At 38.2% G+C, this 23,895-nt stretch overlaps 1 protein-coding gene across 2 annotated transcripts in view; it reads right to left on the minus strand.

The window, feature by feature from the left end:
* Positions 1–23,895, minus strand: part of WHSC1L1 (Wolf-Hirschhorn syndrome candidate 1-like 1) — a 125,391-nt gene that overhangs the window by 51,654 nt on the left and 49,842 nt on the right. Inside the window, exons 5-12 of one of the 2 annotated variants that reach the window (XM_011993227.1) lie at positions 23,526–23,680; positions 21,492–22,007; positions 18,852–18,978; positions 12,561–12,661; positions 10,383–10,428; positions 7,395–7,525; positions 6,895–7,023; positions 6,127–6,253 (exon numbers count right to left, since the gene is read on the minus strand). In XM_011993227.1, the coding sequence (XP_011848617.1) occupies positions 6,127–6,253; positions 6,895–7,023; positions 7,395–7,525; positions 10,383–10,428; positions 12,561–12,661; positions 18,852–18,978; positions 21,492–22,007; positions 23,526–23,680 (1,332 nt within the window). Of the gene's footprint in view, positions 1–6,126; positions 6,254–6,894; positions 7,024–7,394; positions 7,526–8,275; positions 9,517–10,382; positions 10,429–12,560; positions 12,662–18,851; positions 18,979–21,491; positions 22,008–23,525; positions 23,681–23,895 lie in introns of those variants that run through there. The other variant, XM_011993234.1, reaches the window with a different exon arrangement.

The following is a 23,895-nucleotide window of genomic DNA, read 5'->3' on the forward strand; positions in this document are numbered from 1 at the left end:
GGTCTCGATCTCCTGACCTCGTGATCCACCCGCCTCGGCCTCCCAAAGTGCTGGGATTACAGGCTTGAGCCACCGCACCCGGCCCAAAGTACATTTTTTCACCACATGGTTAAGGCCAATAAAGTACATTTTACCATGTATATAGATATGAAGATAATTATATTTTTAAAATAACTTTTAAAAGTTTTAAAAATTAAAAAAATATATTTGAAAGGTAGGAAGTTTGACTTCACACATTTGCTTAATGCATAAACTACTCTCTGTAAGAATAAAATAGGACTTCAGATGGTCACGGTGGCTCATGCCTGTAATCCCAGTGCTTTGGGAGGCCAAGGTGGGAGGATCACTTGAGCCCAGGAGTTTAAGACCAGCCTGGGCAACACAGTAAGACTCCATCTCTAAAAAAAAATTTAAAAAATAAGCCAGGTGTGGTGGTATGTGCCTGTGGTTCTACCTACTCAGGAGGCTGATGTGGGAGGATTGAGCCTGGTAGGTCGAGGCTGCAGTGAGCTATGATCACGCCCCTGCACTCCAGCCTGGGCGACAGAACAAGAACTGTCTCAAGAAAATATAAAATAAGACTTCATTTATGTAATGATCAAAATAAGCCTAATATAAATGAAAATAGTTAAAACTAGTGCAAGTGTTATGCTAACAGAGAGCTGAACTATCAAACTCTTTTAAGACTTAGGTTAGAGCTCTAACATGTGAGTGCTTTCCATACTCTTCCTTTTCACTAGGAAATGGCCTTCATTAAGAATAAGTCAGTGAGGAGTGAGGCACAGTGGCTCACGCCTGTAATCCCAGCACTTTGGGAGGCCAAGTGGGTGCATTGCTTGAGTCTGGGAGTTCAAGACCAGCCTGGTAAAGATGGTAAAAACTCTCTACCTAAAAAACAAAAAACAAACAAAACCGTACAAAAAAATAGCTGGAGGCTGGGCACAGTGGCTAACACCTGTAATCCCAGCACTTTAGGAGGCCAAGGCAGGTGTATCACTTGAGGTCAGGAGTTCGAAGCTAGCCTGGCCAACATGGGAAAACCCTGGCTGTACTAAAAATACAAAAATTAGTCGGATGTGGTGGTGTGTGCCTGTAAGCCCAGCTACTCGGAAGGCTGAGGCACAAGAATCACTTGAACCTGGGAGGTGGAGGTTGCAGTGAGCTGAGATTGCGCCACTGCACTCCAGCCAGGGCGACACAGCGAAAATTTGTCTCAAAAATAAATAAATAAATAATTAATTAAAAAGCTAGCTGGGCGTGGTGGTGCGTGCCTGTAGTCTCCATAGCTAATCGGGAGGCTGGAGTGGGAAGATCACCTGAGCCTGGGAGGTCGAGGCTGCAGGGAGCTGAGATTGCACCACTGCACTTCAGCCTGGGCAATGGGACCAAAAAAAAGAAGTCAGTCCATCAGTCCAGAGTCAAAGACCACAGGGGAAGTGGGGAAAAAAAGAATAAGTAAAACTACCTATTACAGAACTCTTTTTGGAGCCTTATTCTATTGTACATTTTATTCGAAAGGGCAAATAAAAATGCTTTCTTTCTAGAAATCACATTTGTCTTAAATAATAGAAAGTGGTAGTATAAGAACATATTAGGTAGGTATCTGCAATACTTCTTACATGTGAAGTGTTTATCTTTTGTAAACAAAGGAAAACTGCCTAAATGACCTAAAACAATGGTTTGAAGAATCAGAGTTCTCACTTCTAATATGTTAGAAGTGTACCAAATAGGTACCAAACTAATTTTCATGTCATAAGTAAATTAAAAGCACTTAATTTTTAAAAAATAATTGTGGTAAAATATATATAACATAAAATGTAACACTTTAACCATTTTTAAGTGTATGGTTCAGTAGCATTAAGTACATTCACATTGTTAGCACTGTCTCCAGAACATTTTCATCATCCCATACTGAAACTTCGTACCCATTAAAAGAACTCCTCATCTCACCCTCCCCTACAACCCTGGTGACTACTATTCTAAGAATTTGACTATTCCAAGTAATTTATATAAATGGAATCATACAATATTTGTTGGCCTTTTATACCTGGCTTATTTCACTCAGCATAAAGTCCTTAAGGTTCATCCATGCTATGGCATGTATCAGAATTTCTTTTTAAGGCTGAATAATATTCCATTGTAGGTACATACTACATTTTGTTTATTCATCCATCAATGGACATTTGGATTGTTTCTACCTTTTGACTATTGTGAATAATGTTGCTAAGAATATGAAAGTACAATTATCTGTTGGAGTCCTTTTTTTTTTTTTTTTGAGAGAGAGTGAGTCTCACTCTGGTTGCCCAGGCTGGAGTGGAGTGATGTAATTACAGTTCACTGCAGTCTTGACTTCCTGGGCTCAGGTGATTCTCTCACCTCAGCCTCCTGAGTATTTGGGACTATGGACACGTGCTAGGCTAATTTTTTTAAAATTTTTTTTTTTAATTTTTGGTAGAGATGAGGTTTTACCATGTTGCCCAGGCTGGTCTAGAACTCCTGGACTCAAACAATCCGCTCATCTTGGCCTCCCAAAATCCTTGGATTACAGGCGTGAGACACTACGCCTGGCCCCTTCTTTCAGTTCTTTTGGGTATATACCCCGAGTGAAATTGCTTGATCATTTGTTACTCTGTTTAATTTTTTAAGAAACCGTCATCGGGTTTTCAACAGCCACTATACCATTTTATATTCCCACCAACAATGCACAAGGGTTCCAATTTCTCCATAGTTAAGCCAACATGTTGTTTTCTTTTTTTTGATACTAGTCATTCTAATGGGTATCAAGTGGCATCTCGTTGTGGCTTTGATTTGCATTTCCCTGATTACTCTTTTTTTTTTTTTTTTAATAGAGAGAGTTTCACCATGTTGCCCAGGCTGATCTCAAACTCCTGAGCTCAAAGAGATCCACCTGCTTTGGCTTCCCAATGTGCTAGGATTACAGGCACGAGCCATTGCGTCTGGCCCCCTGATTACTCATTATATTGAGCATACTTTCATGTGTATATTGGCCATCTGCATATCTTCTTTGGAGAACTACCTGCTCAAGATCTTTGCCCAATTTTGAATTGAGTTGTTTAGTTTAGTTTTTTGTTTTTTTTTTTTTTTTTGAGATGGAGTTTTGCTCTTGTTGCCCAGGCTGGAGTTCAAGGGAATGATCTCAGCTCACTGCAACCTCTGCATCCCAGGTTCAAGCGATTCTCCTGCCTCAGCCTCCCGAGTAGCTGGGATTGTAGGCATGCACCACCATGCCAGGCTAATTTTGTATTTTTAGTAGAGATGGGGTTTCTCCATGTTGGTCAGGTTGGTCTTGAACTCTTGACCTCAGGTGATCTGCCCGACTTAGCCTCCCAAAGTGCTGAGATTACAGGCATGGGCCACCATGCCTGACTCGAGTTGTTTAGTTTTTTATTGCTGAGTTGAAGGCGTTCTCTATATATTCTGGGTATTAATGCTTTATCAGATATGGAATTTGCAAATATTTTCTCCCATTCTATGGGTTGCCTTTACATTATGTTGATAAGACCCTTTGGTGTACAAAAGTTTTAATTTTGATGAAGTACAATTTGTCTGTTTTTCCTTTTGCTGCCTGTGCCTTTGGTGTCATATATACGAAATCACTGCCAAATCCATTGTCATGAAGCTTTTCCTCTATGCTATGTTTTCTTCCAAGAGTTTTATAGTTTTAGCTCTTACATCTTGGTCTTTGATTCATCTTGAATTAATTTCGTTTATGCTGTTGGGTAAGGGTCCAACTTCGTTCTTTTACAGGCATATATCCAACTCTTTCAGCATCATTTGTTGGAAAGACTGTCTTTTTTTCCACTGACTAGTCTTCATACCCTTATCAAAAATCTTTTGACCATATATGCAAGTGCTTATTTCTGGGCTTTCTATGCCATTGGTCTATATGTCTGTCTTTATGCCAGTATCACACTGTTTTGACTTCTGTCGCTTTGTAGTATACTTTCAAATGAGGAAATGTGAGTCCTCTGACTTTGTTCTACCCAATTTTTTTTTAATAAAAAAGTTTTTTTCATTCTCACTGACAACATCCCATACTTAACTGTTTCTAAAGCAAATTTCCCTCTTAAATTTTCTAACAGATGTGTACCAAATTAAATAAACCTAGCCTCTGTTGGTAGAATTCTCCTGGATTCTAGAGTTAGGAGAGAAGCCCTAAGAGTGTTTTAATACTGAGATACATGGTCCTTCCTATCAAAATCTTAAATCAGGGATTGCATACTTGATATAGTTTGGATATTTGTCCTCACACAAATCTCCTGTTGAAATCTAATTCCCAATGCTGAAGGTGAGGTCTGGTGGGAGGTGTTTGGATCATGGAGGTGGATCCCACACGGTTTGGTGCTGTCTTTGCGACAGTGAGTGAGTGCTTGTGAAATCTGGTCATTTAAAAATGTGTGGCCCTCTCCCTCAACTCTCTCTCTTGCTCCCGCTTTTGCCATTTGAAGTGCCTACTCCCACTTTGCCTTCTGCCATGATTGTAAGTTTCCTGAGGCCTTCCCAGAAGCCGAGCAGATACTGGCACTATCCTTCCTATACAGCCTGCAGAACTGTGAGCCATTTAAACCTCTTTTCTTTATAAATTACCCAATCTCTGGTGTTTCTTTATAGCAATGCAGGAGCTCCCTAATACAATATGTGAATGCTTAGAGGGGCCAGGCAGGATATATAAGTGACTTGAATGACTGAGTTTTAGAAAAAGGAATAATGGGGAATGTGAGGAGCCAGGATTACATGCTTCATCCATGTTCAAAAATGAAAATGCATTCTGAAGGCCAAATAAAACGATGTGCAGATAATATGACCCAGGGGCTGCCAGTTGGCAAACTGTTCACAAGTTTTACTGCAGAGTCTAAATGTGATGAATAAAATATTTTATAAGGGAGACATTTTAAGTTATATGTTCTAAGCAGCTTCCAAAGCTTACTTTATGTGTGTGTGTATATTTGTATGTGTGTGTATGTATGTGAATGACTGTGTATTGGGATATATGACATATGACTTGTGATGTCCATTCTATTCACCAGGGCAATAGAAGACCATGAGAAAGAAAATATAAATCTGGAGTCCAGCTGCCTGGGTTTAAATCCCAGAGTCATCATGGGCTATCTTTGTGACTTTGGGGAAGCTACTAAACTCTCTAATCCTCAGTTTCTCCTTCTGTATAATGGAAATCATAATAGTACCTATCTCATCATGGATCAAATGAAATAGCAGGAGAAAATGCTTAGTACTTGTAGCACCTAACACTTAGTAAGTCAGTGTTCAGTTTAAAAAAAAAAATTACTAACTTTTTGTCTGAAAGATTTTAGGAGGCATACAATCAAATAAGAAAAGATAAGTATCTGTAAGAATCAAAATAAAAGGAAAAGGAGTGGAAAAATAACAAAGAGTCAGCATATCATGTATACTTGCTATCCAATTGGCTTTAGTTCCTCATAGCTAAAACAAAGCAAAACAAAACAAAAAACACGTCAACATGGTTCCTAGAAGCATGTCCCTCTCATCTCCAGTTATTTTTTATTTGCCATGTTGTTACAGATTAAACAACTATGACTTGCTTTCCACGATATTAACCAGAATTATAGCTACAGAGAGAAGAAATATAAACTAGCATATTTATTTCTCTACAAATTATTTTGGTAGGTAGTAGCCTATGTATAGTGAGATAAGAAATAAATGGTGAATCCCAAGTTTAAAAAATGATTTCCAGTAGCTCCAAATTTCCACTAAAAATATAATCACTGTGGTTATGCACTGATACTGATTCCAGTCTCTTAAAGAACTTTAAACCAATTTATTGAGCCCCCAAAATCTCAAACCCATCTGAAAAATAACTCAATTAAATACTTTGTATAACTCTTTAGATAAAACACAAATTCATCCTGGTACTTTGATAGATTTTATGGTAGAAGGCACCAGTAGGAGGAAATTTAACTACTTTTTAAATCTTGAAGCCAAATCTTAATTTGTTGAAATACCTTTGGGAAGAGAGGAGGGCTAATAAAAGTGATGGGAACAAGATGTCCTAGGAGAGGTTGCCAGTGCACATTCCTGGCACAATCCCATTCATCTTTTCATGACTATCAAAATAAGTCATCTTACCGGTTTTACATTCCATGCAGACGAACTTGCTATCAGGGAGTGATGTCAATCCCAGGCACTCCAGGTGAAAGTGTTTGCAGCACTCTCCCTCACAAGGAATCAGAGAGTCACCAGAGCTTTCACAAATCTGTAATATGGCAAAAAGCAGTGGTTCTCAAACTTTGGCAAACATCAGGACCACATGGGCGGCTTGTTAAACACAAATTACTGGGTCCCTCACCCACAGATTGTGATTCAGTAGGTCTGGTAGGGGCCCCAAGAATATGCATTTCTAATACATATCCAGAAGATGCTGATGTTGTTTGTCCTTGGCCTTCACTTTGAAAACCAGAGAACTAGACAATTACAGTATTTCCAGATCCAATATGGTATAAAGTTTAAGGTCATACTTAATCTTTTAGGATTCCTTCTTTGGGATCTGCATATTTAACTTTTCTTCACAGGGCAAAGCAGTATTTTTCAAGAACAGTAATAATACACTGAGAAAGTTATTACTTTAAAATTTTGAATTTAAGAAAGTTTTTTCAGTCAGTCATCTGCCATTTACTTCCAATTAATAATAGTATATCACACTAAAGATTGGCATGTGGGTAAGTATTCCAACTCAGAAAGGGAAAAAAAGAACCAGAAAGAGGTTTTAGATCTGTAGCTTTAAAGTAATATCATAATAATTTAGAAACATATTACCCTCTTCAACAGGAGTTAAGTCTATTACTGGCAGAATATAATAGCAATTATTTCAAGCCATAACACCAGTTACCTGCCTACCTGACATACAGTGTCCTTCTTACTCATTCCAGTGCCTCTTCTCGACAAACTTGAATCCATGGACTGCACATCAGAAACGTCTGCATCTGCAGTAGCTGAAGGGCTATCTACTTGCTTTCCAAAGCCTACCTACATAGAAAACATAGCATTTTTAAGAAAAACAAAACAAAAATTCCCTCAAAGATAAGATGCTATGAAAATCCTAGTAAGACTTGCTCAAACATTAGATCTTGACACAACAACCTCTTTCTTCCTTCCTTTCTTTCCAAAATCCACAGATACCATAGGTCTGCTGTTTTGGGAAAAACTGTAGTTAAAATTACAAACAAACTATAGTTTTGTTATATAACATGACAGCAAAAGAATTAAGAAGCTCAAAATAACCAAAGTGATTTTTTTTCTATGAGTATTTAAAAAATGTCCCAATTTCCCCAAATAAATAAGGCAAAAGCATTATGTTCAAGAAAGAGCACTTTGTCTCGACCTTTGCACATATTTACCTGCAGGTCACTCAGTCCTCTAGAATCGGAGTCAGATGTGTCTCTGTATGCTGAACTAGTCATTTCTACATCAGTTGAGGCGCGACTCCTTTTCTTTAGAGGTTTACAGGAATCTGAAATCTCGCTGGCACCTTAATACAACATACTGAAATTAATCCTAAAATAGTACTTAAGGTTTGTTTTAATTTTTTTGTGTGTGGGAGAATATTTTCTTTTCCCAAACTCATCTTTAGTGTGGAAAAAGCACAGCTCTCTTTGTAACACTGAAGTAATGAGCCAAAACTTCAGAACTTCTGACCTTCCTGGTAGTGATTGATTAATTTACAACCGCTCTATCAAAACATTTAATTCAGTTCTCCTCTCTAAAGCTATTTTCAGTCAACAGAGCCCACGTTCCAACCTAAAAATCAATTCTATCAAAATTGCAGGATAGCTGATGGATTTGGAGCAATTCAAAGAACCATTCAATTTGGAGGGGGAAGACATAAAACCCAACACACTGTGTAGCTTACAAATATGGTTGCAGAGACATCTCCATCTTGTTTTTATTAGGGATGTGACAAATCTTTGATTTGTATTCGATTCGTACACGGATAGTGCCATTTTCCCCTGAATTTTGCAATTCAGTTGATTATTGCCCCCCAATAAAATTTGGATGTTCGTAATTGTTCATCTGAGACTTCCTTGGTGAAGTGGCATTTATTGTGACCATTAACAAGCGCTGCAGCACATCTACATATGTCATGCCATTTAGGAGGCACATTGCTGAGGGTTGTAAATGGACAGTGTTCAAGTGCAGCCAAATCACGTAGAGCTGGATGGGAAGGCCTCTATGTGGAATTTGTGCGGGAAGAAATAAATAGGAAAAAAAAGGCAGAGAATAGTGTGGAATTTTTTTTTTAAAACTGTGTGTAATACAAATCCAGCCAAAACAATAGTGCAAAAAGTTACAAAGCAACAATCTCTTGGGCTAATGCAGTATAGGCTATACAGAAACAGCCACGATGAAATGTGCAGATCAGGCACGGTGAATACCAAGGAACCAAGGAGACGGTTAATATTTCAACCCACAGTTTGTGTTTTGGATTTTTTTCCCCCAAAATTTCCATACAACAAACAGACATCTAGATCAGCCCAGCAAGCTATGGTGGAAGTGTGCAGTCCAGAAGAGCCCATGGAGAAACAAGTCTCCTGAGGCCATGAAGATCCGCAACAGGCTGAGTGAGAGTAGCACTTGGAACATAGCCACGTTCTGTGGTGGAGGAGGTGGGCCTCGTTAGACTGCTCAGATTACTGGAACCTCGTTATCACATCCCATTCTACAAGTTTTTCACTGAATGTTTCCTGACATCTATAAATGAGGGTGCCTGCCCATGTTAATGCTGATTAAAAAACACAAGTACACAAATCTATCTCCTTCATTGCTGGTGTATGGACCCAGAACACCACCACAAAATATTTCCTTGGCCTAAAAGATCACTGGATTAACAAGGAGTTTTAACAGAGGAACAGGAGTGCTGTACTGAGAGGCTTTCGAAGGGAAACACAGGTACCGCCATTTCCGATGAGTTTCTGAAAATGCTAGAAAAATGACAGACTGCCAAAGACAGCTGTCATGCTGTTCTCCATGATAACGGCACTAATATTAAAAAAAAATAAGAACTTTTAATGATTGTAATGTATACAGTTTGGGCTGTTTGGCAAAACCCTGCAGATGTGCATTAATGATGCTTTATTTAAAAACAAAAAACCAAAAACAGTCCATGTTGAAATTGATCAGTGTAAGTTAAATGGTGGTTTTTAGGCTGGACCCATGATTTAAGCTGTACCCATCCAGCTCCAACCGAAAAAAAAAATCATTTGACTGTAAAAGCAATTGTTCAGAGTCTTGAAGAAGAAACCAGGCAGGAAAATGCCAATAATGATGATTGGCGAAATCAAAATCGAAAACAAAGAAACTGTTTATCGAGCCGCCGACAAAGAAATCTTGCATGGAGACTACAAGTCTGGAGTTTCTGGGATGAAATTGTACAGGAATCTCAGTCCACAGTTTCCTCAATCGCTGCGGAGACGGAGCTGTCACTGAATCTGACAGAGCCCTGCACTCCCCGGTCCGCCGACCCTGTGGAATGGTGGAAACACAACGCAATCAGGCCTCCTAATCTCGCAGCGATCGCGATGTCTTTTCTTGGAGCTCCGCCAAGCAGTGTTCCCTCCGAGAGGCTGTTCAGTTCTGCTGAGGATCTCCACGGAGACCATCGCTGCAGACTTCTCCCCGAGAATGCAGAGAGGCTGTTGTTTTATTTTATTTTTAAATAATGCAATTTGCCCAGAGTAAACTACAGGTATTAAATACAGTTTGATCTCACCAAAAACGCACGAATCATGCTATGGAGTTTGTACTGTAGTCAAATTGCACACAGAAAATACAGATATAAGTTTAAGCTTTCTTAAACTTTGTGCATATCTCAAATAGATTCGCATAAGGTCATCTAATAGTGGCCATAAATATGCTATGAATCATTTTAATTTACAAAAAGATTTTACAGCACTGTAAAAATAAATGTGGCAAGATTTTTTTCAATAAGCTTGTCTTGTCTGATTTGTCATAGTCCATGTTTGACAAACATGAATAGCTACTATTCGGTATTCAGTCGAATACCAAAAAAAGTGGATTCGTCACATCCCTAGTTTATAAGCCAGTGAAACCCCAGAATCTTATGGAGAAAGGCTGGAAACAGTATCAAGTCTACGTGGTGTTCTCCAATTTACCAAAACAAGTAAGACTTTTCACGTGGAGGTACAGAATAAGATCAACTCTAAAAGTCACACACACACACAAACACCGGGGAATACTGCAATTTCACACTGAAGAGCAACAACAATGATTTACAGAGACAGACAAAAATACATGGAGTACAAATAAGTAATTCTTAAAAATTGGTTTTAATCAAGGAAATGCAAAGCAACATTATAATACTAACTCACCTTTCTGTAATCCAGTCTTCACTGTAGCCTGAGGAACTGTTTCAACCTGTTTGGACAGAAAAATACAGCATTAAGAAAGAATTTTTTTCCCTTTTAATTATTAACAGAGGGAAAAGATACTTTTCATCAATCTAAGTAATGATGAGTGATTAATGTATCTGAAATCTGAACTCAGTCCCATCTTCTGGGTAAAGTTCTCTGTCTCAAGATCAGGGAGGGTTTAAATCCTAGCTGCCTGTGCTGAATATCAAGTGACAACACACAGCCACATGCTCTCTAGCAAAGACTTTTCCCACCATTCCCTTGGTATATGAAGAGAACAAGAATACTTTCCTCAGTGTCTGGAAGGCAGGAGAGGGGTTGTTTCTGCAACCGGCCCCAATGTTGCTAAAAACCCCTCCCGCCCCAAAGACGTTAGGATAAATTTTTACTTACTATGATACTCAGGTTAATGTAACTCACGCCACTTTAAGACCCTTCCGCGCCTGCACTCACAGCTAAGTTGCTGGGAATCAGGACCCTCTCTGTAGAGAGTGCTACAGGGCTCCATACAGCTGGAAGCTCAATACTTTTGCTGCTAGTACAAACTTAAGAAAATAAGTTTGTGATATTGCAAAAGCACTTTCTTGAGTGTCTTATGAACAGTGTCTTGATCCTACATTAGGAGAGCGAGATCAGAAGTTATTCTGCCAATGTATATGTAAAACACGTGGTAATTTGAGGATTGAACCATTGGAATTAGAGAAAGGAGGCTGTTTGGAGGAGTTCCTGTTTAAGCTATAAATTGAATTTCATGTTTCTTTAAGATGTGGTGAAATATGAATGTTGAAACACATTTTGTAAATATTTAAGGATTGTTCTAAGCTTTTTAAAAAAATTTTATTTTTTTTACAACAGGTAAAAAAACATACAACAGAAACGCTTTTATAAGATACAATTAGTAATACAAATATAAAATCTTCTAAACAATCACTGGCATTGTTCTACTACTAACTATAACACAGTGGCATTAACAATTTGTCCCACTCTTTGTACTCATTCTGCTTATTAGTTTTAAACTGACTGGTCACAGACTGAATTTGGGAACCAGCTGGCAAAATCACAACTTCATTCTGGAAATGAATACTATAGATTTTCAAGAGCTTAGAAAGATTTTTTGGAATATAGTTTCCTAAGTATGCAATATGAAAGTTAATATGATAAATGAATGACAAATTAGTATTCTATTTAAATTTTAGGTAAATATTCTGGAAAAACAGTTTCACTTGCTTGGTGATACCACAGAGCACCCACAAAGTTAGATTTAAATTTGGAAGTTTAAAATGATGAAGGAAATATTTTAAATAGAAAAGCTCACATTCTTCCATATTAAATGGTTTAAAAAATATAAAACTTATTGGAACTAATTCTATTCAGAATTTGTTTTGTTTACTAGCAGGTGTTTAGGCTGTAAGAATGGATATCCTTTCACTAAAAAAATTAAGAAAAAATCTGATTGTGAGTTTAAAGAAGAATGGCTTCTAAAATTTTCTTTGAAAAGGTCATTTAAATGAATCTTACTACATTGATTACACTGGTTTAATACGCTTCAGTCAAAATACAACCCCCCCATACACACCTTTTTTTACCTAAATATTATTTATCTGACAACCTGATACCAGGCGAATATTCCACTGGGAAAATAACATTCCAAAAAATCTGCGATATTAACAGAAAAACCAGATCATCTATGATTATCTGTTTCTTAAATATAAGAATATAAATTAAATTGATTTGTTTAAAAATTAAAAAAAATACATACCAGCAGCTTAAACCAAAAATCAAAATTTGAAAAAAAAAAAAAAGGAACTCAATGATGGTTCCAAATAAAAATCATAAAAACATGAAATCATTTTGCTGATAACAGAAACTTCTAAATAAATGTAAAGGAGTTTTTTAAGAGTCTTGCACCACTGGCTTCCCATCTCCTGAAGCTTGTTTTCTGTGAAAATGCTTGAAGCAGAATCACAGGAATGGCTGTATTAAAATTGAGCACTGGAATCCACCGGGACAGAAGTGTAAGATAGTCCAGAAAGGAAACTCAGTGTGGGGGAAAGTTTCTCTTTCTTTTAAGACAGGAATGTAAGCCACAACATTTACAAATACAATGTTTTAACTCTCTACATGTAGGAAGCCAACCTGCTCCTTTTTGATCTTCTTCTTTGGCACAACCTCAGTGGATTTCTCTGATTCAGAACGAGTTCTAATTGATCTTCTCTGTTGCTTCTTTTCTACTGAGCCTAAGAAATGATTTAAACACACAAACAAAAACTCATTTAAGGATACCTTGACATCTATGTAATTAAGATATGACCAAATTATTTGCTTTTCTTACCCATTACTTTTGGAATTTTAATTAAAGTCATTAAAATCTGCTAAATACTCAGGAGCATATAAATTATTTAACAGATCAAATTGTGAAGGCTGATGAGCTGAGACTGGGATTCACAAAGGGTCCTAAATTATACAAATAAAGGGGGATTGGTTTTTTAAAAATTAAAAAGTCAAACTAAAACAGCAGAGACATTGTTTAGTTTTAAAAGCACATAAACATCTTTAGGTAAATATAATTAGGGAATGAAGGGACTGAAGGATGCATAAAAATAACTTTATTACCCACTTGGCATTAGAAATTATTGGCTCAAAATTCAATCAGTGCTACACATTCTGCGTTTTAACAAAGGAGTTTAATTAATTCTATATGTAAAATGGTTAACGGTGCTTGTTGCACTTATATAAGTTTTGCTATTTTTATTAATAACAAAAGCAGGAAAAGCAGGAAAGGCACAAAAATGTGACCAAAACCTAATCATTAATTTGACTATCAAGGGATCTGTTATATTTTGGAAATAATTAGTCATGGAAAACTAGTTGAAACAAATTATCAAGCTTTTCATGTTAAATGGTAAAACAAACTATTAAGATTTTTAGGCTGGGCGCGGTGGCTCACGCCTGTAATCCCAGCACTTTCGGAGGCCGAGGCGGGTGGATCATGAGGTCAGGAGATCGAGACCATCCTGGCTAACACGGTGAAACCCCGTGTCTACTAAAAATACAAAAAAAAAATGAGCCGGGCGTGGTGGCGGGCGCCTGTAGTCCCAGCTACTCGGGAGGCTGGGGCAGGAGAATGGCATGAACCCGGGAAGCGGAGCTTGCAGTGAGCCGAGATCACACCACTGCACTCCAGCCTGGGTGACAAAGTGAGACACCGTCTCAAAAAAAAAAAAAAAAAAATTTTCAAACAGTACAATTCTTTAAAAGCAAATTGAAGAAAACTCACATGGACCCCATTTTTGGAAAGGATAAAACGGAAATTGAAGAACACAACTTGAAATAACACTAAGTCAGGAATGATTTCATTCTGTGAGCCTGAGGAGGAATGATACCTGCAATGCAGCTGTTCTCCATGTTTTCAGTGCCTGGACCACCTACATATTCCTTCCTAAATCATAGTCACCTCTGGCTTGCCATAGGAAGAAGCCACTAAGACCTATAAAATCAGATAGAAGCTCTATCTATAAAGCCTTTCATATAACCTTTATATTTTCTGCTTTCATTACTCTTGGCTATGTATAAATGACTTCCCTCACTTTAGTTCAAAGCCAAAATGAGGGATGCCACTACTTTGTTTTGTTTTGGGGAAAGAGTGGGTAGTTTGATAATAATATATTGTTTTGGAGCTGTGGTTAATTGATTTACAGTAATCACAAATAAAGGTATTGGCTCCTTTCTTTACTCTCACTCTTCTCCTTACACTGACAAAAATGTTTACTAAGACAACAGATATGCTATCCTCCCAGACCAACCTGAGGATCCCAGAGATCCATACTTTAGTGTAAGTGTCAATATTCAAATACTACTAGGGAGGGCAAAAATGAAAATGGAATTGCTTAAAAACAGAAAAGGCTGGGTGCGGTGGCTCACGCCTGTAATCCCAGCACTTTGGGAGGCCGAGGCGGGCAGATCATGAGGTCAGGAAATCGAGACCATCCTGACTAACACGGTGAAACCCTGTCTCTACTAAAAATACAAAAAATTAGCCAGGCGTGGTGGCGGTTGCCTATAATCCCAGCTACTTGGAAGGCTGAGGCAGAATAGCGTGAACCCAGGGGCGGAGCTTGCGGTGAGATGAGATCGCACCACTGCACTCCAGCCTGGGCGACAGAGTGAGACTCCGTCGCAAAAAAAAAAAAAAAAAAAAAAAATTCTTTACTTGTGTTGAGGGTAATATAATCACATCATGAAGAGCAGAAGATATTTGATTTACTGTCTTAGAGAGGATAAAGCAACATGATTTCTTAAAATGATTCTGAAAGTTACCCAAAGAACATATAAATTTAAAACCACTGAAGAGTATTATATTCATGTTCTAAGAAAGAGGTGAGCATTTCTGGGTTTGGAAAATAGCTTTGAAATCTGTGAATACAAGTACAACTCTTCAAACGACAAAAATGTGACAGTGCCAAACATTTTATATATCCCTGAAATTTACTAAGAAAAGGCTCAATAATTTCCTTAAGCAGTTAACACCAGCTGAGATGATGCAATTGGTTTATGAAGGGTGAACAAGTCTCTATTTTGACTTTTCAACTACTGAAGTTATTTTCACAAAAAGCAAAATGGTCACTTAAAAAGACAAAGTATGCTTATCAACCATGGCTGCTAACCAAACTTCAGCCAAGCTCAAAGCTTTAGAGCACCAGTCCCTAAATTCAGTTTTCTTTTCTTTTTCTTTTTTTTGAGACGGAGTCTCTCCCTGTCACCTAGGCTGGAGTACAATGATGCAAATCTCAGCTCACTGCAACCTCCGCCTCCAGGGTTCAAGCGCTTCTCCTGCCTCAGCCTCCTGAATAGCTGGGATTACAGGCGCGCACCACCATGCCCAGCTTTTTTTTTTTTTTTTGTACCTTTGTAGAGATGAGGTTTCACCATGTTGGCCAGGCTGGTCTCAAACTCCTGACCTCGTGATCCGCCTGCCTCAGCCTCCCAAAGTGCTGGGATTACAAGTGTGAGCCACCATGCCCAGCCCTAAATTAAGTTTTCAATCTTAATTTACAACCTAAATTCTATGTGCCTGCTTAAGCAAAAAGCAATACTGCTTTTTTCCAGATACAAAGAAGTATAACCTTCCACTTAGAAAAAAAGGAAATATTCATAGCAGAAATTACATCTTACAATGAAAAGACTACATAAAAAGAAAATGTTCAGGCTAGGCACAGCGACTCATGCCTGTAATCCCAACACTTCAGGAGGGCAAGACAGGAGGATCGTTTAAGCCCAGGAGTTTGAGACCAGCCTGGGGAACAAGGTGAGACCCCCACCTCTACAAAAAATAAAAATAAAATAAATTAGCCAAGCATGGTGGCAGGCACCAGTAGTCTTAGCTACTTCAGGAGGCTGAGGTAGGAGGATCACTGGAACCCAGGAGTTTAAGGTTACAGTGAGCTATGATCACACCACTGTACTCCAACTTGGGTGCAAGATCCGGTCTCAAAAAAAAAAAAAAAAAAAAAGTTCAGTAACTGAGAAGAAGAAGAAAAACAAGCTCCATCTAAAATAAAACCATAATATTTGAGTTAAGATCAATCTAATATAGGAAGAATTTACTTTCTCCTTAGGAAACTGATTTCAAATAAAGATCCTCCTATTCCAGATATCCCATTTAAATTCAGACAAATTACTAATCATTTAGTGTAAAGAGGTAAAAAAACTGACGTACCTAATTATGGAAAGTGGAGGCCAAAAGATTCTTTTAATATTCAAAGAAGGGAATATTCTCAATTATGGCTAATGTGAAATCTTCTAAGTCCATCTACCCATTCCTTTGACATTGTAAGTTCATCTTTTTATAAAGAATTTTGAAATGACACAATTTGCAAATGTAGTACTGGACTTTGCTATTCACTCCCTCCTTTCTTTAACTCAACTTGCCTTCCCAATTCCATTTTAAAAAAGGCTGTTTAAAATGCCCCATCCAACATGTGCCCCATCTCCACTGGCATTACCTCTCCCTGTCCTGCAGCTTCCATTATTTTCTTTTTATCAAAAGCTATCCCAAGTATTTTTGTGAACAATGATTGTTTTTACTTTGCTATTTTAATAATTAGAATTTTATTTAAATTTCCCTTACAAAAATATTTACACTTTATGCCACTCAATCACAGGTTTGCTGAGTTACTATTGATTCAAGATTACCACTTCAGGTCTTAAGACTTTGATCCATCCAGAAAATTACTTCGTCACTGTGATACTGTGATATGATAAGAAATATATATTTGATCACTACCCCTGGTTCCTGGCACAGAGCTCCTAATCCCTTGGAATTTCCTGCATAATACAAATGTTTTTTGTTCTAAAGAGGCAACTCTTGGTGGGTTCCTAGTTGGGGTCTGGTCACTAGAAAAACCAAGCTATGATTAGATGCTTTCTTTAAGTTCCACTCTCCATCTTCTGCGAAGGGGAGTGGGGCCGAAGACTGAGTTAATTGATCATGCCTACATGATAAAGCCTCCATAAAAATCCCTGAGCTACAGGGTTTGGAGAAATTCCAGGTTGCTGAACACACAAAGGTGCCTGTAGGGTGGTATGGCCAGAGAGGGCATGAAGCTCTACAGCCCTTTCCATATACCTTGCCCTGTGCATCTCTTCCATCTGGCTGTTCATCTGTACCCTTTGCCATATTCTTTAACATGAACCAGTAAATGTAAGGAAAGGGCTTGTCTGAATTCTGTGAGCTGCTCTAGCAAATGACTAAACTCAAGGAGGGGGTCATGAGAACCTCCAATTTATAGCTGGTCAGTCAGAAGTTCTGAAGCCCCAGACTTGCAACTGACATCTGAAGTCAGGGCAGTCTTAGAGAGTTGAGCCCTTACCCTGAGGGACTGGACTCTAACACCAGGGAAACAGTGTGAGAATCAAATTGAATCATAGGACACCCAGCTGGTCAGTGTGGGGAAACAAACAAACAAACTCATATATGGGTCTATAAGTATGTTCAGAAAATAGTTTATCTTTTTTCTTTTTCTACTGTAGTCGCTTCTTAGACTCAAAACAAATTTTTAAAGAACAAAATGAAACGAATTCCTTTCTCCTAAACTAAGATTCCAAATGAACAAGCTAGTTAATACTTAACTCTTTTCTTGATGGCTATATGAAGCAAGCAGTATTACATAAATACTACTGATGTAATACTGTTACATAAACCAAACCCACCAGACATTCAATTAAAATTCTAAAATCCTTAGTAAATTAGTCTAAAAAAAAATTATGTTGGCTGGGTGCAATGGCTCAGGCCTATAATCCCAGCACACTGGGAGGCCGAGGCGGGTAGATTGCTTGAGTCCAGGAGTTCAAGACCAGCCTGGGCAACATGGCAACAAATACAAAAACTTAGCCAGGTATGGTGATGCACGCCTGTGGTCCCAGCTACCTGGGAGGCTGAGGTGAAAGGATCACCTGAGCCTGGGAGGTTGAGGCTGCAGTGAGCCATGGTCGTACCATTGTACTCCACTCTGTATGACAGAGTGAGACCCTGTCTCTCACACACGCACACACAAAAAAAAGGCCAGACGCGGTGGCTCATGCCTATAATCCCAGCACTTTGGGAGGCCAAGGCAGGCGGATCAGAAGGTCAGGAGTTGGAGACTAGCCTGGCCAACATGGTGAAACCCTGTCTCTACTAAAAATACAAAAAGTAGCTAGGTGTGTTGGCGTTCCCCTGTAATCCCAGCTACTCAGGAGGCTGAGGCAGGAGAATCGCTTGAACCTAGGAGGCGGAGGTTGCAGTGAACCAAGATCGAGCCACTGCACTCCAGCCTGGGTGGCAGAGTGAGACTCTGTCTCAAAAAAAAAAAAAAAAAGTTACACATTCCAAAGGCACAATCTTACTGAATACAGCTTCTCCTTTAAGCAAGAATAACATGGCTTGATTTTCAATTCATGGTATCTGCTAATCAGAAAATAGGTTACATTAGGACAATTAGGCTCTAGGCCCCTCAGCTACTAGTATCTAGCACACCTAGGAATAATGACAAGAGCTTTGGCATCTGCCAGTTTGTTTCCAACAGGGTTTAAAGGAGGAAATGGTATGTGTGTGCTAATGGAACAGGAAAAGTAAGCTGTTATTATGCAAAGAGAGATAATCAATGGTGTATTTACTCTGATAGATATAGATTTTTATAGCTATACACTTTTAATTATAGAATCATATTATTTTAATTCTTGTACAAAAAATAACTTGCTATGAATAAAGTTCTCTAGCCTCTAACCCATTCTTTCCTATTAAAGTAACTGCTTTTATAATTTGATTTTTAAATATAATTTACTTTTGATAACTAAGAGTTTCTTAGGAACACAGCTACCATATTATAGCAGAACAGAACAAGGATTTCTCAAAATGGACCTCTATATATACTCTTCACTCATACCAACCTGTAGAACCAGATGTTGCTTCAGGAGATGATATACTCTGCGTTGGCTTTTCACTTCTCTGGTTTGGTGTAGAAATTATAAGCCTGTCTTGCCCCCTGACACTTATTTCTGTTTTGTTACCAATTCCCTTTAAAATAAGGCAAAAGAAAAAACAACAAAACAGGTGAGTACCAGGCAAGTGGCATCATGGGCTTATAAAGATGGCTTTAAATGATCATAATTTACTTAAATTTTATATGGTCTTTGATTGCAATTAAGCTATCTTAGCCTTTATCAGAACAATTTGATTAAGCGATCAAGACACTTTTTTTTAATTAAAAAAAATTTTTTTTTTTTGAAATGAAGACTCCCTCTGTCGCCTAGACTAGAGTGCAGTGGTGTGATCTTGGCTCACTGCAACCTCCACCACCTGGGTTCAAGTGATTCTCCTGCCTCAGTCTCCCCGAGTAGCTGGGACTACAGGTGCGTGCCACCATGCCCTGCTAATTTTTTTTGTATTTTTAGTAGAGATGAGGTTTCACCATGTTGGCCAGGCTGGTCTCGAACTCTTGACCTCAGGTGATCTGCCTGCCTCGGCCTCCCAAAGTGCTGGGATTACAGGCGTGAGCCACCACAACTGGCCAAAAAAGAATTTTTTTAAGATGGAGTCTGGCTCCGTCACCTGGGCTGGAGTGCAGTGGCGAGATCTTGGCTCACTGCAACCTCTGCCTCCCAGGTTCAAGTAATTCTCCTGCCTCAGCCTCTCGAGTAGCTGGGACTACAGGCGCATGCTACCATGCCCAGCTAATTCCAAGATACATTTTTAAATGCACAATAAGATCACATGAGGTAGAATATTTGTCTAAGTCCAGGTGATAAATGTCACCAAAAAATATACCTGTATCACTCAATTTTCTATCAAAACAAAGTATTTTCTGGTCTTTATACATATCACAGTAAGAGAACTCTAGTCATTTTCATTTGGTAAAGTGCTCTATTACACAGAAAACAATGCCAATATGTCTTAAGAGACAAGAATATCCCTAAATACAGAAATATGTCATTCATGGTGACCAAAATGTGACCCAATAAGTAATCTGAAGCAGAAAGAAGGCAGGTATAATTAACTTAGGTGTCATTTTAGGTATTTTTAATGCAATGGAATAGAAGTAAAGAAGTGATTTATAAATATATATGTATTTTTTTCGCCAGGCACCGTGACTCCTGCCTGTAATCTCAACACTTTGGGAGATTGAGGCAGGAGAACAGCTTGAGGCCAGGAGTTCAAGACCAGCCTAGGCACCATAGTGAGACCCTATCTCTACAAAAAATCATTAAAAGGTCCGGCACAGTGGCTCATGGCTGTAATCTCAGTGCTTTGGGAGGCCAAGGCAGAAGATCCCTTGGGGCTGCAGTGAGCTATGATCGACCACTGCACTCCAGCCTGGGCCACAGAGCGAGACCTCATCTTTTAAAAAGGAAAAAAAACCACAAATATATACATGCATGTATTTTTAGAGCCTTCATTTTGAAAAGATCAGTTTCATCTTGAATTTCCTTTAAATAGCATTCTTTGGGGTGGTGGTGACAAAGTTTGACTTGTACATTCAGAAGCAGTAAAACTAGCTCCAAGAATAAAGCCAATTTGTACTCAAAAAAGATGCAACATACTCATTTGCCATTTGAAAGATGAAAAATATACATTTGCTATCAAGAGAACCAAGTAGGGACTGCAATTCAAGTTCTTCCAGGTGGCTTGGCCTTAACTGAAGTCAGTTGAACCTATGGGCAGACCAGGTTAAAAGAGCACCCTTAACATTTCTCTAGGAAGATGCATTACTAATTAAGCATACCTGTGTTTAACTAATTAATCTGCATATGACTATATTAGGAAAAAATAAGCATAGAATTATTTAATACACATGAATGAAATGCAACTAAATCAAAATCACAAACTCAACACAGTGGTATGGGATGGGATGGTAGTGAAGAGGTATATGGAATAAATACCACCAATATTATGGAAGAGTTTTAAAGTCTTCAAGCTAAAGTATAAGTGCCCTAAATGGAGGCCCAGGACAAACTGATGAAGGCACACAGTTTGCAGAGGCTGTTTTTACCCCATTACCCAAGTTACTGCCACAGCTAATTGTTACAGAACGAACACAGTTCTGGGATTTCTCTGAAAGGCAGTTAGATATCCCAAGCCAATAAGAATCTAACAAAATTGCTGGTGGAACCAAACAGGTCAGCAGGTACAATTATTACAGTGGCTTTTATAACAATGGTTAATTCATATAATTGACAAAAATGATTTTAATAAGCAGCACATTTTGCAACTAAGAAAAGCTAACTACACAAACTAGAAACAGGCAAAGTGCCCAGTTTTTTCCATGACTTTAGGGAACTAAGCTCAATTTTGGCTGCACAGCTCAAGACTAATCTACTACAGATGGGAATATCACAAAAGAAGGGGGAAAAAAGAAGAAAAACATAGACTTTTTGCCTGTCTTTTTTGCCCACAGAGTACAATGACTGTATGTTTCAAATTCAGTGGGTAGAAAGGGTATTTAAATTATGCCAAGGTCATTGTTTTAAATGCCAAGGTTGACCACTTTAAAAATACCATCCCCCAAAAAACTCCACGAAAAAAGGAGGTACCTTTGTTGAATAAACAAATTGATCGATAAATTTCCCATCCCCTGTAGCATTCTGAAGAGCAAACACTTGTTCAATTTTCACAACTGGAGACATGTTACACTTCTGCAAATCCAGGCTCCCTTTGTGCATCGTAATGGAAGCTGGTAAGGATTTCCTTGCTGCCGCAGTTTTCCAGGCTATTTTAACAGGAGGTGGCTCTTCCTCTTCCGCACTTGTGTGCCGCCTCTGGCTGTGTCTCCGAATTTCAGTACTTGAGAGTGAGGAGGCCACCTCCCCTGCACTGGTCTGTTCTGGCTGAGTATTCAGCACAGATCTTGGTCGTCGGGTTTTTTTAACTTCGGTTTTGGAGGCAACATTCTTTTTTGCTTGGGATAAAGCCTCTTCAGGCTGTTTATCAATATAGATAAAAGTATACTGTTCTATCCTTTCTTCTCGAGTCATTTTCAATGCTTTCTCTGCATGGGCAATACCAATATCCCACTGAGCACGTTCTCTCTGAGGTCGGGGTTTCCGAATCTTTAAAAAAGATAGAGATTATCAGACATGCTTTACTCTAATAGGTACATTAAAATCGACATGTATTTCCCATGTGATCCTATTATCTTTTCAGGTCTACATAAATATCTTCAGGTTCTTTGGTCAAACAAGTAGAATATTCTATCTCCATAATTCTGATAAATAGGTATTAGATAACATGAGGATCGCCTCTCTTTTATATCCTTCCTTTGCTGATCACTCTGCTGGACAAGGCCCCCAAGAGGGAGACATCCTTCTCCTTTCATATACATAAAAAGCTAGTGATAATGAGGGAAAAGAGAACAATGATGACAGAAATGATTATTATCATTAAAAATGATACCCTGAAACTCCCAATTCTCTCCCATATCTAGGGCAGAGGGCAAGTCAGGGGTGCTACAGAGATCACAACAAATGATGGCAGAGTTTGAACCACAATGCATGCAGGGACAGAATGAAGTGAAAGGACAGAGCCCCAAGGAACAAATGAAAGTTAATAAGACAAAGGAGAATAGGCATGGATGAGAAAAAAGGTAGACCTGGAATTATAGTTTCCATAGGTCTCTAGATCCAGGGTTGATCAGAAGACTTCGGATTGGCAAGAGGGGTAAAAATATCTAAAGATGTGTGATATGGCCAAAGCAATTAGGAATTATCCAGGTGGCTAGACTGATGTAGCCAGAAATTAGTTAATAAAACTATGAGATAGTGTATGTCAAATACTGATCTATAAATCTGTAAAATGTAAGTCTCATAAAATTAATCAAAATTCTGTGATAAAATTTAGTTTTTCAAGTGTAAAAAATGACAAATTTCTGAATCATAGGAGACCCACACTAAAATTAGTTGAGTTTAAAATCTTAACCAGATTACCAAGAGTTCATGTCAAAATTCTAAAATCTCCACCACCACATCAAATATATTTCCTGATTCCATCACTTGTGTGATCTCGGTTGAACCAGTTACATAAGCTTTCTGTGCCTCAATTTCTTCATCTGTAAAAAGGGGAATAATAGTATCTACCTCATATAGGTTGTTATGAATAATAAGTGAGTTAATATATGTAAAATGCTTAAAACCATACCTATTTCACAATAGGCACTCACTAAATATTTTTAAAACTTTACTTTCATAAAACAATTTTGTTAAATAAGAATGAAAAAAAATTATGGAAACATGCTGAAATAGAAAAAAGAGTAAAAATCCCTGGCAAAATTCACATTTCACTAGTATCTGGTATATCCTATGCACATTAATGAAACTCACAATAGAATCCAGTATTGTATTAAGCAAGTAGCTAAAGGTTTTAATAGTACTATACGTTGTTTATATGACATATAAAACTCATTGGTGTACTTACAAACTTACTAGTAATTTACCATTATGATTAAAACTGAGCTGAAAGGGGTTTAAAAAAAGGATTCTAATAATTGTCTGAATTCAAGTATGAAAAATTCTTCTAAGTTATTAAGCTCTTTAAAAACCACACTAGGTAAATAATATTAACATGTTTGTTACCTTTTGTTTCTCAGAGTGATTGCTGGCTTGTTTGGTTGCCTCAGCCAGTAATTCTTCATACTGTTTATGACCTTTATACTCCCGTACCCGTTTTTCATGAACCCATGCCCTCTCTGGCTGGTTGCTAAAAAACTGGACATGATATTCTCGGGCACCTGTAAGTAAAAATTCTTATTAACCATTTCAGAACATAAGCATTCACATCTACTTTGCCAAAAATGGGAATCTAACCCAGGTTCCTCAGTATTACTCCCATTGTCCAAAGATACGTTCTAATACCCACCAGTTACAGAACTAATAGCTACTGTAAAAATCACCACAAATAATTGATCGCACCACTGCACTCCAGCCTAGGTGACAGAGCAAGACT

Source organism: Mandrillus leucophaeus, unplaced genomic scaffold, assembly GCF_000951045.1.
Source record: "Mandrillus leucophaeus isolate KB7577 unplaced genomic scaffold, Mleu.le_1.0 Scaffold111, whole genome shotgun sequence".
Classification (NCBI taxonomy): domain Eukaryota; kingdom Metazoa; phylum Chordata; class Mammalia; order Primates; family Cercopithecidae; genus Mandrillus; species Mandrillus leucophaeus.